Consider the following 15,768-nt stretch of genomic DNA (forward strand, 5'->3'; position numbering starts at 1 on the left):
GTGTGTGTGTGTGTGTGTGTGTGTGTGTGTGTGTGTGTGTGTGTGTGCGTGTGTGTGTGTGTGTGTGTGTGTGTGTGTGTGTGTGTGTGTGTGCGCGCGCCCCCCTCCTATTATCCCCTCAGTACACCACTGAGTAAGTAGATTCCATACAGCAGCACATCTGTGCATGAAACCTGATGCCCCGTTCCACTCTAATTAGTCACCTGCAACACAGAGGCACGCCAGGTTAGCACCTGTGTGGAGGAAGAATGGGTGATTGTTGAGTTTCCAGTTACCATGTTGCCACCCTCTGCTCCTCTATAGGGCTTCACCTTAAGGAAAGGCTGACAGCTTTTCAATGCACGGTCACAGCTCTTTAAGATGAGCTCTTCCCACCGACTTCCTGGGTGGGCCAGGTGTGAACGCCTTTCTTTTTCTTCACACCGACCGGGGCCAATACTGTTATTGGCACCATGCCTCTATTAGCTGTTCAGATTTGAAAAGACTCACACACGTGAACCTGGATTAAGGGTATTTTCGTGTTCCTGTTTCTTTATTGAGCTTCAGCTTTGTATTTGGAGAATAACAATGTGCTAAAGTCTGTGAGGTATTTTATTTTATTTTTTACTCCTCCTCTAGGATGTTATGTAGCAAATCTCCGGTTTTGGCAGGTCAGAGCAGCCTTGTCTAGTGTTAGAGGGCAGCCGGGAGGCTCGAAAGAGTCATAAGAATGTGAATAGAAGGAAAATACTGTGCCGTGTTTTGGGGTGATATCGAAAATCCAGCTACATCCATTGCAAGAAATACAATATGACCAGCCCTAAATAGTTTTTACCCATTAAATGATATATTAAATTGATCATTCAGGCACAGATTTGTCTTGCTTCCATAATAGTCGACCCCACTTGAGTCCCTCCCTAACCCCAATTTCTTGCCATAGCGTGAGTTAAGATTATGACAGAGAAGAGAGAGATGGTCTCCTTTGTGTGATTTTATTCTCCAGGTGGTTAAAAGAAAAAAGGAGGAGATGATGGTCCAGATAAGCAGCAGGGTCGGTTCACTGACCTCATTAAGTCTCCCCGGGGCCCCTGAGGTGTTGACACACACCGTCACCTGAAGGCCGCTTGCTCACCAGCCCCATGCTGCTGTTGGCAGCTTTTAATAAAGATCGGAATAGATCGGAGCGACGCACAACATCCGTGCAGATGGAACCTGGCGGCCTGACGCCTGCAGATGTAATCATGCAGATGTTTGTCTACCCCTCTAAACAGATAAGAGTTTTCCGCGGCCGGTGGTCACTCCCGAGGACCAGGTGGTGTTGAAGAACGAGGAGGCCTCGCTCCACTGCCAGTTCACCGCCGTGCCGGCCCCCACGCTGGAGTGGTACCACGAAAACGAGCTGCTGGCAAACAAGTCTCGGTATGTTGAGCGCTAAATTCTCCCCTTCTGCAACACGCTCCTCTTTCTTATCGCACATCTCAAGACTCTCGACCCCACTCCCTCCACGCGGGCCCCACTCCTTACGTACAGTTATATAAGCTTCAGCCACAATCGGATATTCCTTTTGAACCCAATGAGGCGTAAACCCTTGCGATGGGCTCTCAGCTCTCTGTGTGCCGTTACAACTCGCATGCAAGATGAATTGCACATTAAGGAATATTATTACTGGAGCAGAGCGCTGTAAAGTTTCTCTGCCGTCTACTATACATCACTTGAACACAGCCTTTCTCTCCAGCCTATCACAAAGGGCTTTGCAGCTCTCCTGCAGCCCTTAAGCTACAGTACGCTTACCAGCATGTCCCCTATAAGCACACTAGATAATAACCAATTTCTATACCAAGTGGCAAGTATACCCTCAGGGCTCATAGCACCTCATGCTTATACATGGACACGTTGGAGGCAAGCTGTTCCACATGTGGAGCAAGAGCCTTGTTTTGTATTGTAAAGTGATTATTGTGTTCAGTGAGGGACGGAAGAGAAGGACTTCAGCATCAATATTTAGTCACTTGTATAATGAGCTTGTTGGAGGCGGGCTTGGTCACCTAGGCAGTGATGACTCAGCACCGGGATTACAGATGGATGGGTATTAAGCATGAATATAAAAGCATGCGCGCAGACTGTTTCATTAAAATCCTGGCTTCTCTGTGGTTGAGGTATTCCAAGGCCGCCTTTGTGTTTGTGTTTATTGATCTGCGCTGATATAACGCCAGAGGAATGCAGCTCTCTGCAGGAGATATCATCTGTTTCGCACCTGCACTGTTTTGACAACCCTCCCTCTAGATCATGTGTGAATATTTGATGTCGATTGTTTTTCACGCGTGTGAAACTAAGAAAAAACATACCGGAGTGAGCTCAAGGCTATTTTAGCAGACAGAAAGAATTCTGCCCCACGGGTCAAACCAACTCAGGAGGGAGAGACGAGGAACCGTACCAATTCTTTCTGCGCATGTAGCTATAAAGATGAAGCGCTGCCTTTGTTCATTTTGTTTTGTGGTTATTTTAGAGTTCCCTCAGAGTGAGGTACACAGATTCACACACGCAAGCTCCCACAGCTCATTTCCCTCCCGCTATTGAGAAGAGAAGAAGAGAAGACAGAAATATCAGCCGTCCTGAGGGAACCCGGTGCAGAGCCAGATAGTCCTGGATGGAAAACTTAGCATCCTAACTGGATCCAGCATCACTTATTCCACTCTGCTTTACATTTTCAATTTTCCCACAAGCTTTGTGATGTTTGTCTTGTAGCTGTGATGGGCTGTTGAGTTGTCCGGTCTGTTGAGCTCTGTTCTGTGCCGTGCACAGCTCCTTATTTTACAGTCCTGAAGCTGGCTGAAGGTCGGCCTTTAATTACATCTCATCCCGTCCATCACTGGCACTGATACTCCCTTCAGCCTGCCAGAGGCCGGGGGGGGGGGCGGCAGCAGCCATCAGTCCAGCTCTTTAAAAAGCCTTTTTAGAATTAAATTGTGTTCCTTCTTCGGCGGACAAATTCTTAGCATTTACTTTAACCTAATTGCGGCAGCAGATTGCTTGGGTTTAGTGAATCGGGGCAATTCACATAGCATCAGATAACACGCCAAGAACGGGAAAAAGTAGGCCTGTGCTAAATTTGTCTTTCTATTGTTGCACTCTGGCACTTGTATTGTCCTGTGTGGCAGAGCATCTCCATCTGGTGCTCCCAGCAGGCCGAAATAAATGCTGCAAATTATTTTCAGATGCCATCTGAGCAAGTTCTGGCGGTGGGAGTTGCATGTGTGCAGAAAGCATTCCTGCAACATGCACTGCTGTTAATGTGCTTTCATGTACAAATGATGTGTGACACCCTTTTGTCTGTTGGACAGCGATGGGGAGACGGTATGAATGGGCAGAGGTTGAAGTGTTAACGTGTTTGAGTCGTCTCTCCTCCGCAGTCTGATCCTGTTATCCAACGGCACACTGCTCATCACCCAGGTGAAGCCCAGGAACACGGGGACCTACAAGTGTGTCGGCCGTGGCCTCAGAGGGTCCCATGTTACACTGGAGGCCTCCCTCCTCATAGCTGGTACATACACACACACACACACACACACACACACATATTTGCAGTTGTTGAAATGGTGAGAGATAAACACCTGTGATTCTGTAATCTGAGAGTGAGTGGGGCATTTGGATTACATATTTTTCCGCCCTCCAATCGCATTCTGCTCTCCCCTCCCGTCTTCTTCTTCTTCTGGCTCTTTCACTTAGAGCCAGATCTCTCCAATGATAATCACATTCCCTTATTGACATCCGGCCCAGCTGTATCCACTACACACGCCACGCCGGTGCATTTTCCTGCTTCCCCTCCATATTATTTCCTCCTCCAGTCCGGCCGTTTGCCAAACTTGTTTCGCTCAAAAAGCTTCTCCCGAGTGTAACAGCACCTGGCTGATCAAGCAACATTAGATAGCGTACCAGTGTGACTCAAGCTGGTTAACAAGCAGTGTAATTATGAGCTTGTGAAATGTCATTAGAGCTGCTTCTGTGATTTTCTACCAACATCAGTGGAAATTTACTGCTAAGAAATGACTACTTCCAAATGAGTACGTGTGTTAAACCACTTAAAACAGACGAACTATAAACAATATAATGTGGTGGTTGTGCTCAAAGATCAGGTTCTCATAATTGCAGGGAAAACAATGTAACATACAAGTCCAGACACATACAGTTGTTTTAATATTGCACATAACGGCGCCTGCTCTTTTCCTGTAACCATTACTCCAAAATAAAAAATAAAAATTTGAATGGCTGCTTGAGTGTAAAGCAGAAAAACAATCTGTAGTATCAGTCAGTCAGCATTTGGAAATGCAAGTGCATGCAAGTCAAATATTTTGTATAAGCTTAGCGCTGGAATTTCTATGCGTTTCAGAATCTCGAACAGTTAATTCCCCTCGATCAGCCCCCTTTTCCCCAAGGGTTTTGGATTAAGGAGGCACGGCTGTTTCTGCAGTTTTAACCCAGTGAACCACGGCTCCATTTAAATACCTTAATTCACTTAATCTGATGGTAATCCCTGCAGGCATCATAGGGGATTGTGTCACAGTAGAATTCAGTATTCAGGGAGAAGTTTAAACAGTCACTCCATCGTAGCTCAACCTAATTCATTCCCCCCCCCCTCTTCTCGACTTCCCTTTCATCCGCTGAGAAATGTGTGTTTTCTTCTGTTCTCATTAATTGATTTAGATCTTGGACTCATAGAAGGTCGTAGCCACTGACCAGCTTTCAGAGCGTTGTCGGCCAATAAAGTATTAATGACTTCCATTTGGGACACACACACATTAAACCACACAGTAGTGGGAGGTCTTGTGAGTCTTTGTACCACAGATCACATTCCACCTTTCTGTATAGGGGCTGCCAGTTTTGATATGACCCACCTCACACAGGCCGTAGTTAATTCCCACACAACCTATATACCCAGTTGGCCTACTGTGTGCTTTGTTCTCGAATTACTGTGACCGGCGCTACAACTCAGAGGACTTTCACTAACCAGACAGGATCTCTGCTAACGGAACCGTGCGTTGGAATTAAGTGCGCTCGGGGCTGCTCATGAAATAAAAAAATCAGTAACGCTTCGCTGGCTTTTAAGACAGATATGTGATTATCAGGGGCCTTGTGCGAGTGGAAATCAATTCATTCTGCATTGCTACTTCATGCTAAAAGTTCCTCACTCTCTCTGCTTTCCAACCACAGACATAGAAGACGTGGTGCCCAAGTACTCAAAGGTTTTCACAGCGGACACCCTGCAGCGGGTAGCCTGTCGTCCCCCACGCGGCAGACCTGAGCCCCAGGTCTGGTGGGAGAGAGGAGGTCAGCGGGTGCCCACGGAGGGCAGAGTGTACCAGGACGGCCTGGATCTGATCTTCAGTCCCACAGAGGAAGGAGACTCGGGCACCTACACCTGCGTGGCCCAGAACAGGGCAGGACGCAGGACACAGGAGGTCACCTTCACTGTGGCCAGTGAGTCATACGCAGACAGCTTTAAAGGGACACTTCAGTTTACCCATCACAAGGACTACAACTCCTGGGAAACTGTTTCGTAATGTTGTAAAAAAAAAAATGAGAGAAAAACCCTTAGCTTGGGCCTGAGACTTCAAATTATTTGCAGGAAGCATTATAAACTGGACGCATGTGGTTTGAAAGAAGTTTGCGTGTAGAGGGCCGGGGAGATCTATTGAAAGGTGTTTTCACAAAGCATTATGGGAGATGTAGGATCCAGTGTTTTTGGAGCTTTGCCCTGACTCGAGATATTTAAAAAAATCAGGATATCTCTGCTGCTTTAATTTGAACTAAAATGCCTTTATGTTTATTGACGCACATAATGTGTTTAATGTTAAGTTCGATACTCAAAATAGTGTAATAGTTATATTTGTTGAGTTTTTAGCTACACAAGCCAATAAGGCCTAACAAACAGCACAGGTCATTGTAGCACTCTTTCATTCACAATAAGTCTTGTTCCTTAATGTCAGGAGCATGCTGGGAACACGTGGAGCTTCTAGATACACAGGGATTAATGGTGTCTATGTCTGGGTCATGACCAGTGGGCTAAGCTCATTAAGATAAAATCAGCTTTTATTGATCCCCAGAGGGGAAATTCAGATGTTATACAAGAACACGAACAATAAATAGACCAGTTTAAATACGCATGAATGAAATAGAATTACAGAAATACACGACTAGTATAAGAGTAGAAACTATACAACATCTATACAAGAATGAAGAAGTGTGGTCCTTCAAGGCACTGATGTAGCTGTGTATATTCTGTGTGGGTAGTTGTCTGTGCTTATATAATACTTGTATAATATTTTCTTTGTGTGTGTGATCACAGCCGCCCCGGTGTGGGTGACGAGGCCTCAGGACAGCCACCTAGAGGAGGGTAAGCCAGGTTACCTTCACTGTCACGCTCAGGCCAACCCTGAACCTGAGGTCACGTGGCTCCGCAACAACATCATGATCACGCCAGAGGTCAGTTACCATACTGTAATACAATACAATAACGCACCCAAACACCATTATTGGTGCCCTTTTCAGACATTCTTTCTACACCCAGCGGATGAAAGTTTAAACTTTAAAATATCTCCCTCTCTTTTTCCCTCTAGGACTCTCGATTCAAGCTGTTCTCTAACGGCACCCTCAGGATCAACAGTGTGGAGGTGTACGACGGGCAGATGTACGGCTGTGAAACCAAGACTGTAGGCGGCCGACTGTCTGGGCAAGCTAGAGTTGGTGTACTTGGTAAGCAGTGAGGGAGTTACGTCATATATATATATATATATATATATATATATATATATATACACACACACACACACACTAGATTATTCTTTGAGCGTACACCGAGCAAATATGTGAAGTTATTCCCCCGACTGACTGAAAGATGATGTGTAATGAGTGAAATCCCATCCAGGCAATAATGAGTAATACATTGTTGAGAGTAAATATCAAACAAATGTGGTCATGCCTGTGGGCTTGTGAGTGTGTGTTTCCATGTTCATGTTGTGTCCCAGCAGGACAGCCACAGAGGTGTAAAATATGACTAAAGCAGGGCAGCTTTATTCTAGCCTCCATTTTAGCACAGTCTCTCCATGTTAGAACCCTGTCAGCGTAGAGCTCTGCTGCTGTAGGATTACTGTGCTAGAAGGCCTGACGTGTCGCTGCTTTGTCTGGCCGATCTCTGTTTATATGATCTCAGCCTCTGATAGACTTCAGTTTTCATACAGACTGTAGACACAGATCTGTGTCTACAGTCTACACGTGTGCGTGAAGCCACTTTCTTGAATGTGTCTGAACTTGATTAGCATCAGCTTAGTGTCATTTTTTTCTGCAGTGTGAGTTGCACAAAAGAGGCTTTGACATGTCCCCACCCGCCCACCCCCCTCCACCACCACCATGTTTACAATGTGTGTAATGTGCGTGTGGTGTTTTGACTTGCGTTCCAGAGAAGCTGAAGTTCACGCCGACCCCCCAGCCTTCTCAGTGCCTGGAGCTGGATAACGAGATCACCATCCAGTGCTCTGCTAAAGGCAGAGAGAGCCCAACCATCCGCTGGACCAAAGCAGGTGTGCACGTCGCTGGCTAAACCTTAGCTCAAAAATAGCTTAAGTCAGATGAGGACTGTTAAACACTTTCTTTAAATGTCTCTTTCAAAATGCAGCAGTACCCTTCATTCCTTTTTTTTTTTCCCCTAATGATGAAAAATGATGTTTCCACAAGCATGTGTGGAAACATCTGTAATAAACAGAGTACGAGGAAGTTTAATCATCATGGATCATTTCCTCCATTCATCTGCGTTTGCCATCGACTTAACCACTTGAATCCCACATGCAGCAACACTGAGTCGCCCTAACCCCGCTTTTCCCTCTGTCTCTCTGTCTCCCCCTGCAGACGGAGGAGAGCTGCCGCCCCAGGTGGAGCAGAGGAACGGCCAGCTCCGCTTCACCAAAGTCACCCGCAGCGACGCCGGCAACTACACCTGCATCGCCTCCAACAGCCTCCAGGGGGAGATCCGGGCCCTGGTGACCCTCATTGTGGCAGGTAAACCCGCTCACTGTCATGCTGAAAGAAAGGGCCACGCCGCCGTGTTGGTCAATAATCCCACATAGAAACTGTTTGTGGTCTCAGTACGTACGAGTCATTGATCCTCTTCATGCGGCGAACACAGAAGCATTTAATGTGCGCTCGGTGGCTTTTTTTATTGCCCAGTAACGAAATGAATTTGGGTTGTAAGAGTGTGACTGAGATGTTGACCACAGTCACCACAGTCTGTAAAGGAAATGTTATGGCCCAGTTGTGGTCTAAGTGTTGTTTTAATGAGTGTGTGCGTGTTTGTGCACACAGTGTACATTCGCTTTAAGGTGGAACCGGAGAATACAACGGTGTACCAAGGTTACACAGCCATCCTGCACTGTCAGGCCACCGGCGACCCCGAACCTCACATCCACTGGATGGCCAAAGACAAGACGCTGGACATCAGTAAGAACAAGAGGTAAGTGAGACACGTGGCTTCCTGATCTGCCATCAACCGTCGTGGATTAGGATTACAGGTTGTGATTACAGGTTCCAAACAGGATTGATTGCAGTTGCAGGTCCGTGCGTTCATAAAAGATTTAGCTTGTGCAAAAATACTATTGCACACCTGAATACAATGGGCCTCATGCAAGAGCTTCTCTCACTACCAGATCTGTTTTGAAGTGGCATATATAAGGGATTTAAGAGACAAGTTCTCTTAAATCCTAGTCCCCAATTTTATTGTGCTTTCTTTTAGTAGTGAGCAGATATACACGTGTGGTCCAGACCTTTCGTATGAGTCATGAACAGATGTCCTGCCTCTCTCCACAAAGAGAAAACAACACAAATTGTCTGGTTTGACTTGACAATGAGAATGCTTTAATCTAAATGAATTCAGGCTTTTCAACAAAATTAACAGAAATAAACATGAACAACTAAAGTAAATATAATGCAAAAGTTATATTTTGTGCACTATATTTTTAGATTTATTGGCATATGTCAACATGGCAACTTTTCAGCAGTCAGGAAAGTTTTCTCAATGCAACAGTTGCCTCAGGGTATTTATGCAGGTTGCTGTCCATCACTTACCTGTACATTGTGATATTCTGTCTTCCATCTCTGTGACTGTCGCATGTCCCCTCCATCGCCTGCTTTGTCGACATCTGTTTTACTAATATTATCTAATACCAGTGCTGACACTGCTAAGTGTTTCTGGTTTTGCCTTCTGATTTCCAACGGTGGGTGCTGTGGTGTGAAGTCCTTCTCTTAACACTTGAGTAACGTTTTTGTGAATGAACCTTGCCCACAAAGGGAGAGGAGCAGGCAGGGTGTTAATTATGCTAAAGATCAAATCTCACACACAGCCACCTGCTAATGAACAGGTTGAAACTAGCTATTTATGACACGTTTGTGCCGTTAAAAGGGTTTCAACTTGATACTTTACACAAGAAAATAGTAGAGACTCAGGATGAGAATATGAAAATGCTCTTGCATGTTGTGTAGTTGAAGTGGACTTTGTTGTAAAAGACCTCAGTCTTCATCTGTTCCGTCCCTTCTTTCTTCCAGGTTCCAGAAGATGCCCAATGGCTCCTTGGTGATTACAGATGTTACTACCGATGACACGGGCAGGTACACATGTGTGGCCGGAAACAGCTGCAGCATCAAAGACCGTGTGGCTAAGCTGTATGTAGTGGGTGAGTTCAATACACACACACACACGTATACACAGGCTGCTTTTGTCGGGGACAAAGGTTGCACACATGGGGCGAAAGCCCCGAACACGAAGTAAAAGGATGAGGGCATTAATTAAACGTCCACCCTCTGCCTATCGTCCGTCTCGACAGGTTAATAACCACAGCCTCAACTCTGACGCCACAGCTGTCACCGAGGTGATGGGTTTGGGCAGACGTTAGATCTAACAACGCTTCACTCTCTCTGGTGCCTTGTGTGTGTGCGGACTGGAGCTGAAAATTACAGTCACACACTTTAGCATTAGTTTCCCACATCAACTCGTTATCTCGCAAAGTAGTAGAGTGGTAGTCCAGTTTAGTTCAAAGTAAGAGACAATTGAATTTAGATGTTTGCCATAGTTTGTCAGGGTCAACGCCTCACCGGCAACTTGTTGAATGAAGTGACCGTTTCAAACTAGTATTATGTTTTAAACTGTGCTAAAATTCAATGCAAGCACCTTTTTAATCTATGAAACAGATATAAAGGTTTTCTTCTGTAGAGCTTTTTCTGTGAAATTGAATTTGCATACCTGTGATGATGCTAAGACAAAAGAATGTGCTGAAAGATGTAACACAATATGCGATGCTGATTAAAGACTTGGGTGTGTCAAAGATAAACACTGTTTCAGGACATTTTTAGTTGACCATATTTAATGCCTGTGCCCGACAGAAAAATTATCGCATTCCTTCGATGAAGAAATAGACAAGGCTCCCTACAAGATGATCCAAACCATCGGCCTGTCGGTGGGAGCAGCCGTGGCTTACATCATCGTCGTGCTCGGACTCATGTTCTACTGCAAAAAGAGACGCAACGCTAAAAGACTGCAGAAAGGCCAGGACGGAGAGGAGCCCGAGATGGAGTGTCTGAACGGTACGAATGTTTGGTGGAGATGGACTTGTATTCATTTGTGGTCAGGCAGTTGTACAATCAGCCCGAGGGTTAAGTGAGTAGTCGATATTCCCTCAACCTCATGGTCCTCTAAGTGTTGTTGAAAGGTTTAGGGTATTTGCTGCCATCTTGTGTTTATCTAAGGTATTGCAGTGAACCTGTAAGATAACGGCACACTTCAGATTTTGAGTGCATCATGTGTAAATACTGGAAAAGTGACACAATGAAGCATACTCATCATTCAATATGCATACAAAAAAAAAGATTGCTGAGCAGGTTGATGTACACAAGGAAACGTAGCAGCTGCTTTGAGCTGGAAAACAAACTAAACGTGGATGATGGAACAGCTCAGAGCATGATAAATATTACATTATGTGAGAAACGGTCAGCCATAAGACATTCCTAAGTCACAGTTTGATTTACATTTGACTGCAACTACTAACTCCAAAAATAGCACACTGTAAAGAAGTTCTGTACCAGAAACAACATCCAAAATTACTTATTTGTTCTTTTTAAATGGCGTCTTTGCTCCACATTTAATACCACCTTGTTCTCCGTTAGCCATCGTCTCTCACGCTTATCTTGAATTTGTCTGAGCGGAGCATCGAGTAGGTGTTCACAGAACAACGATGAATACATTGCACTCTGTTTGGACCCACGTCACATTCACAGAGAGATTTGCGGTATTGCGTCTGACCCTGAGCCTGTGGGATGTGTGTTGTGTTCATCAGGAGGAGGAGCTGTTCAGCAAAATGGCCACACCACCGCTGAGATCCAAGAGGAGGTGGCTCTCACCAATATGGGTACCATGGCAACAACCGAGAAACGCCACAGCCACGTCAACAACGATAAGCTCCACTTTCCTCGAGCAAACCTACAAACCATCACAACTCTAGGTGGATTGATTTGAACTCTTCTCTTCTGTGTATTAACTGAGAACGAATGTCCCTGTGCTCTGTCACCTGATCTTTAAGCCGTAACCTAAGATAACCTAATAAAACAAGATGTGCAACACATTGAGCATGTGCTCTGACATTTACACACTGTTGTGTGTGTGTGAATGTTTGTACAGGCAAAGGGGAGTTTGGTGAGGTGCTGCTGTGCAAAGCTAAAGGTATCGAGGAGAGCGAGGAGGAGACGGTGGTGTTGGTGAAGAGCCTGCAGGGCAGAGACGAGCAGCTCCAGCTGGACTTCCGCCGCGAAGCCGAAATGTTCGCCAAGCTCAGCCACCCCAACGTCATCCGCCTGTTGGGCCTGTGCAGGGAGGCGGAGCCCCACTACATGATCCTGGAGTACTATGACCTGGTAAGCACACAGAAATAGAAGCGCCCACTCGCAGCTTAAAAATAATAATAAACTAAATCTTATTCATGCATTCTTTTTTTGTTGCTTTTATCATAACAGGGAGACCTAAAGCAGTTCCTGAGAATTTCCAAAAGCAAAGATGACAAGGTGAAATCTCAGCCTATCAGCACCAAGACCAAAGTAAGTGTTGAAATACTCGTTCCTCTTAAGGTCAGATAAGTAGATCAGACTGCGCTAAATATGAAGCTGCAGCCAGGAGACGGTTGGCGTATAGCGAAGATTGTGAAGTGGAAACATATGTGCAGTTATCCAGATTTTAGGGAACAATTCCCGAGCTAAGAGAAAGATTAGAATATGTATCAAGGACCCAACTATAACTGAAGCAGTTAACCTCAAAAGGACAGGGTCCAGACGACTAAACATGAGACAACAGCTAACCTGGCTCTGTGCAAAGTTAAAGAAACCCACCAGCACCTCTTCAGCTCACGTAATAACACGTTACATCTTCTTTGTTTATTCCATATAAAAGCCAAAGTGTAGAAATTGAAAGTCATGGTTTTATCTCATGCTTTCTTGGTCAGTTGAGTACCCTGACGGTTCTTTTGTTTCTACAGGTTTCCATCTGTGCCCAGGTGGCTCATGGGATGGAGCATCTGTCCAATCACCGCTTCGTTCACAAAGACCTAGCCACCCGAAACTGCCTGATCAACAGTCAGAGACGCATTAAAGTGTCGTCGCTCAGCCTCAGCAAGGACGTCTACAACAGGTCCGTCAGAAAAGGAACTTAACAATAACCACCCACTGAAATAATCAACTACAGTAAATGCCATCATTCTAATTTCAAAAAAAGAAAGTCTCTGTTCATCTGGCTGATTTGAGTGGTTTCCATCTCCCTGTTGTGTCTCCTGTGAACATGTGCGTAGTGAGTACTACCACTACAGACAGGCATGGATCCCGCTGCGCTGGCTCCCATCAGAGTCCGTGTTTGAAGACGACTTCTCCACCAAGTCTGACATGTGGGCCTTTGGAGTTTTGATGTGGGAAGTGTTCAGTCTCGGGGAAATGCCTTATACCAAACTCAGCGACGACGAGGTGCTGGAAGGTCAGTGTGAGGCTTTTATATTTAGTCCAGGTTCTGATCCAGCACACCAAACAACAACATGTCGGGGTCTTTCAAGAGCTAAGAGGCCCCTATTAACCACCACGTGTATCCGTGTTTCTGATTGGGTTTAACCTCCCTCACTCCTCTGGTCCTTCGCCCCTCCAGGTCTGCAGACAGGAAAGCTGAAGCTGCCAATTCCAGATGGATGCCCCTCCAAAATTTACAAGCTCATGGTCCGCTGCTGGGCGATAAGCCTGAAAGAGCGCCCCTCCTTCACTGAAATCGTCCACGCCCTGGGAGACCTGCCCTCTGACAGCAAAGTCTGAGACGCCCATGACCCCACATCCGAGGGGAACTTTGACCCCCCCCCCCCCTTCCTCCAAAATAAAGACAGGAATGCTGGATTATTAGTCTCAAACATTTCAGGGAAGAGGGTTCGAGGAGGAAACACTTTTCTTATATGCATTTCAAACTCTGTGTGTGTGTGTGTGTGTGTGTGTGTGTGTGTGTGTGTGTGTGTGTGTGTGTGGATAAGACTTCTTTGGTACATCAGTGGAAACGCACTCACGTTTGTGTGAATGGCTTCTCGTGAGCAGTGCCGGGAGTTCACGTTTGCCTTAACCGCAGCATGGATGACCCTTCCCGTGAGTCTGTGGTTCCACTGTGACCCTGCCTGCCTGTCTGCGACCGCTCTGTCCCAGAGACTCTTTGTTTCACAGAGCCTCACAACCTCAGTGCCTCCAGCCCTCCACACACACACACACACACACACACACACACACACACACGCCCTCACCCAGACCTCCGACTGCTTTGTAGTATGTTACAGTGCTCTCACTAGCTCAGATCAATGGAAGTTATTGGTCTGATGTTTAGGAAATCCCTCTGAAATGTAGGTTCACTGCTCCGTCAACTCTGGAAGAATATTGAAGGGGAGGCGGGACCTGATGTGACTTCATTGGAGCACTGAAGCTTCAACCACTCCGGAGTGTGTTGAGTGAGATCGTTTAAACTGGTCCAATCAAGTGCACTGGACTGTTCCCGCGCTGCAGTGCACGTTCAAAGAAGAAACGGAATAGGGTTTGCATGAAGGTTAGTCTGTTACGCTTTGTGATTTGGGCCGTGATGAAACTTGTGGAAAAAGTCATCTGTGTTATGGTAACACTTCAGGAACATGAAAAAAAAGATCAAGTTTATAGCCAAGGAATATATTTAATAGATGATTGTGCCAGTGTGGGCTTTGTATGTTTGTTTTTTTAAAGACTGTTCTGTTCTTGTATTAACTTTGAGGTGCTTGTTGGTCACAACCTATGGGTAAGAACACCCATTACTCCACATTACCATGTTGCAGGCCTGCAGCCTGTCGCTGTCTTTAACCTGCGGCATCATTTCTTCAGAGGTCCAATCAGTTTTCCTCCGGGTCCAGTTGTTTTGTGCGAAGTGGACCATCACACCCGGCAATGTGTACATAATGTAGAAGCCATGCACTAACTTCACTTAAAAGAACATCCCTCTTTATCTCTATCATGTTGTGTAGTAGACCATGCAGGTGCCTGTTTATTTATGATGAAGGTCCTGTCTTCTTTTTTATAACTATGTTCATAACATAAAGGTACTTCTCTGATGCTCTGTATTCATTCTCACTGTCCATCTCGGTGTGCGTTCAGTCTGAAGATGCTAACACAAAGTACAAAGGAGGTCAAAAGAGGGGCTGCTGGTCACCAGTATTCATTTAAGTGCCTGGTAAATGAAGGATTATCTTAACTGTTTCCAATTTTTATTTTTTATTTTTTTATTTTTTTTTTTTTTTATATTTTCTAATCCAATGCACTTTTTTTTTTTTTTTTTTTTTTTTTTTTTAAATCTGCTTCAGCAAATGTTCACAATAATCAGATATATATAAAAAGTATACATGCTGCTGTCAATAAAGGTTCACAGTGTTTTTACCCAGTGTTGTGCTTAATACTGTAGAAGGCAACGCATCTTCAGGAACCAAGAACTGTAGAGTTGTTGTTTTTTTCCTTAATTGATTTTCAGACTGTTAATAACAGCTGCCTTTAAATACAATCATTTACATTCAATCTTAGAACCTATGACATGCTTTCAAAAGAGGTTCAGGAGTAAAAAGTATATGCAATTAATATTTAAAGGGCTGTAATATGTACAACCACCTGTATAGACTTAAGAGAACCTACTCTTACTGCTAATCCAAATGCTTCTCTCATTAACCACTAGAGGGAGGTATTTATCTGCTGTTGGTCTTCATAAACCTGATCCTAAAAGCTTGCCAAATGTTATTTTTCTATTTAATTATGTTGCGTTGAATATGCTAACATGGCCTTTTATAACCGCAAAAGAGGATTCCTCCACGAGTAAGTCCATTTCGTCCTGTTTTAGTTACAATATATAGGTGACCACAGGTGACTTCAGCAGTTCCCTGTAGAGGTTTCAGTATTTCATATAGACGGTAGCAGGTGGACTGGTGTTTACACAGTCTGTGGGACCTATGGAAGAGTCCTCAGGTTTGTCCAAATCCTGCATATCTTTTTGTTATTTTGTTCAGCAACATTATGCAATTCTCCACTTAACAGTTTTAATGCTAACTATAAATTATATATCGGTGTATTGTCGCTGGTTACTTTTTATTTTAACTTGTCAGTTGTGCTTCATGTTAAGACGGGTGATATTATTAGTCACACACTTCAAGAGGAACGTTATACAGACTAGGACATTTTTTCTCATTA

General features: G+C 44.9%; 1 protein-coding gene across 1 annotated transcript in view; it reads left to right on the forward strand.

Annotated features, from left to right (window-relative positions):
- The window catches only part of ptk7b (protein tyrosine kinase 7b), a 66,189-nt gene extending 51,354 nt beyond the window's left edge, over nucleotides 1-14,835 (forward strand). Inside the window, exons 5-20 of the mRNA XM_031873071.1 lie at nucleotides 1,251-1,398; nucleotides 3,387-3,517; nucleotides 5,185-5,451; nucleotides 6,320-6,456; nucleotides 6,591-6,726; nucleotides 7,431-7,550; nucleotides 7,876-8,025; nucleotides 8,329-8,476; nucleotides 9,565-9,692; nucleotides 10,399-10,599; nucleotides 11,349-11,513; nucleotides 11,690-11,922; nucleotides 12,022-12,102; nucleotides 12,537-12,688; nucleotides 12,846-13,024; nucleotides 13,190-14,835. Of these exons, the coding sequence (XP_031728931.1) occupies nucleotides 1,251-1,398; nucleotides 3,387-3,517; nucleotides 5,185-5,451; nucleotides 6,320-6,456; nucleotides 6,591-6,726; nucleotides 7,431-7,550; nucleotides 7,876-8,025; nucleotides 8,329-8,476; nucleotides 9,565-9,692; nucleotides 10,399-10,599; nucleotides 11,349-11,513; nucleotides 11,690-11,922; nucleotides 12,022-12,102; nucleotides 12,537-12,688; nucleotides 12,846-13,024; nucleotides 13,190-13,350 (2,537 nt within the window). The 3' untranslated portion in view covers nucleotides 13,351-14,835. The remainder of the gene's footprint in view (nucleotides 1-1,250; nucleotides 1,399-3,386; nucleotides 3,518-5,184; nucleotides 5,452-6,319; nucleotides 6,457-6,590; nucleotides 6,727-7,430; nucleotides 7,551-7,875; nucleotides 8,026-8,328; nucleotides 8,477-9,564; nucleotides 9,693-10,398; nucleotides 10,600-11,348; nucleotides 11,514-11,689; nucleotides 11,923-12,021; nucleotides 12,103-12,536; nucleotides 12,689-12,845; nucleotides 13,025-13,189) is intronic.
- The last annotated feature ends 933 nt before the right edge of the window (nucleotides 14,836-15,768 follow it).

This window comes from Anarrhichthys ocellatus, unplaced genomic scaffold (assembly GCF_004355925.1).
Source record: "Anarrhichthys ocellatus isolate YVR2014 unplaced genomic scaffold, GSC_Weel_1.0 scaffold3, whole genome shotgun sequence".
Lineage (NCBI taxonomy): Eukaryota > Metazoa > Chordata > Actinopteri > Perciformes > Anarhichadidae > Anarrhichthys > Anarrhichthys ocellatus.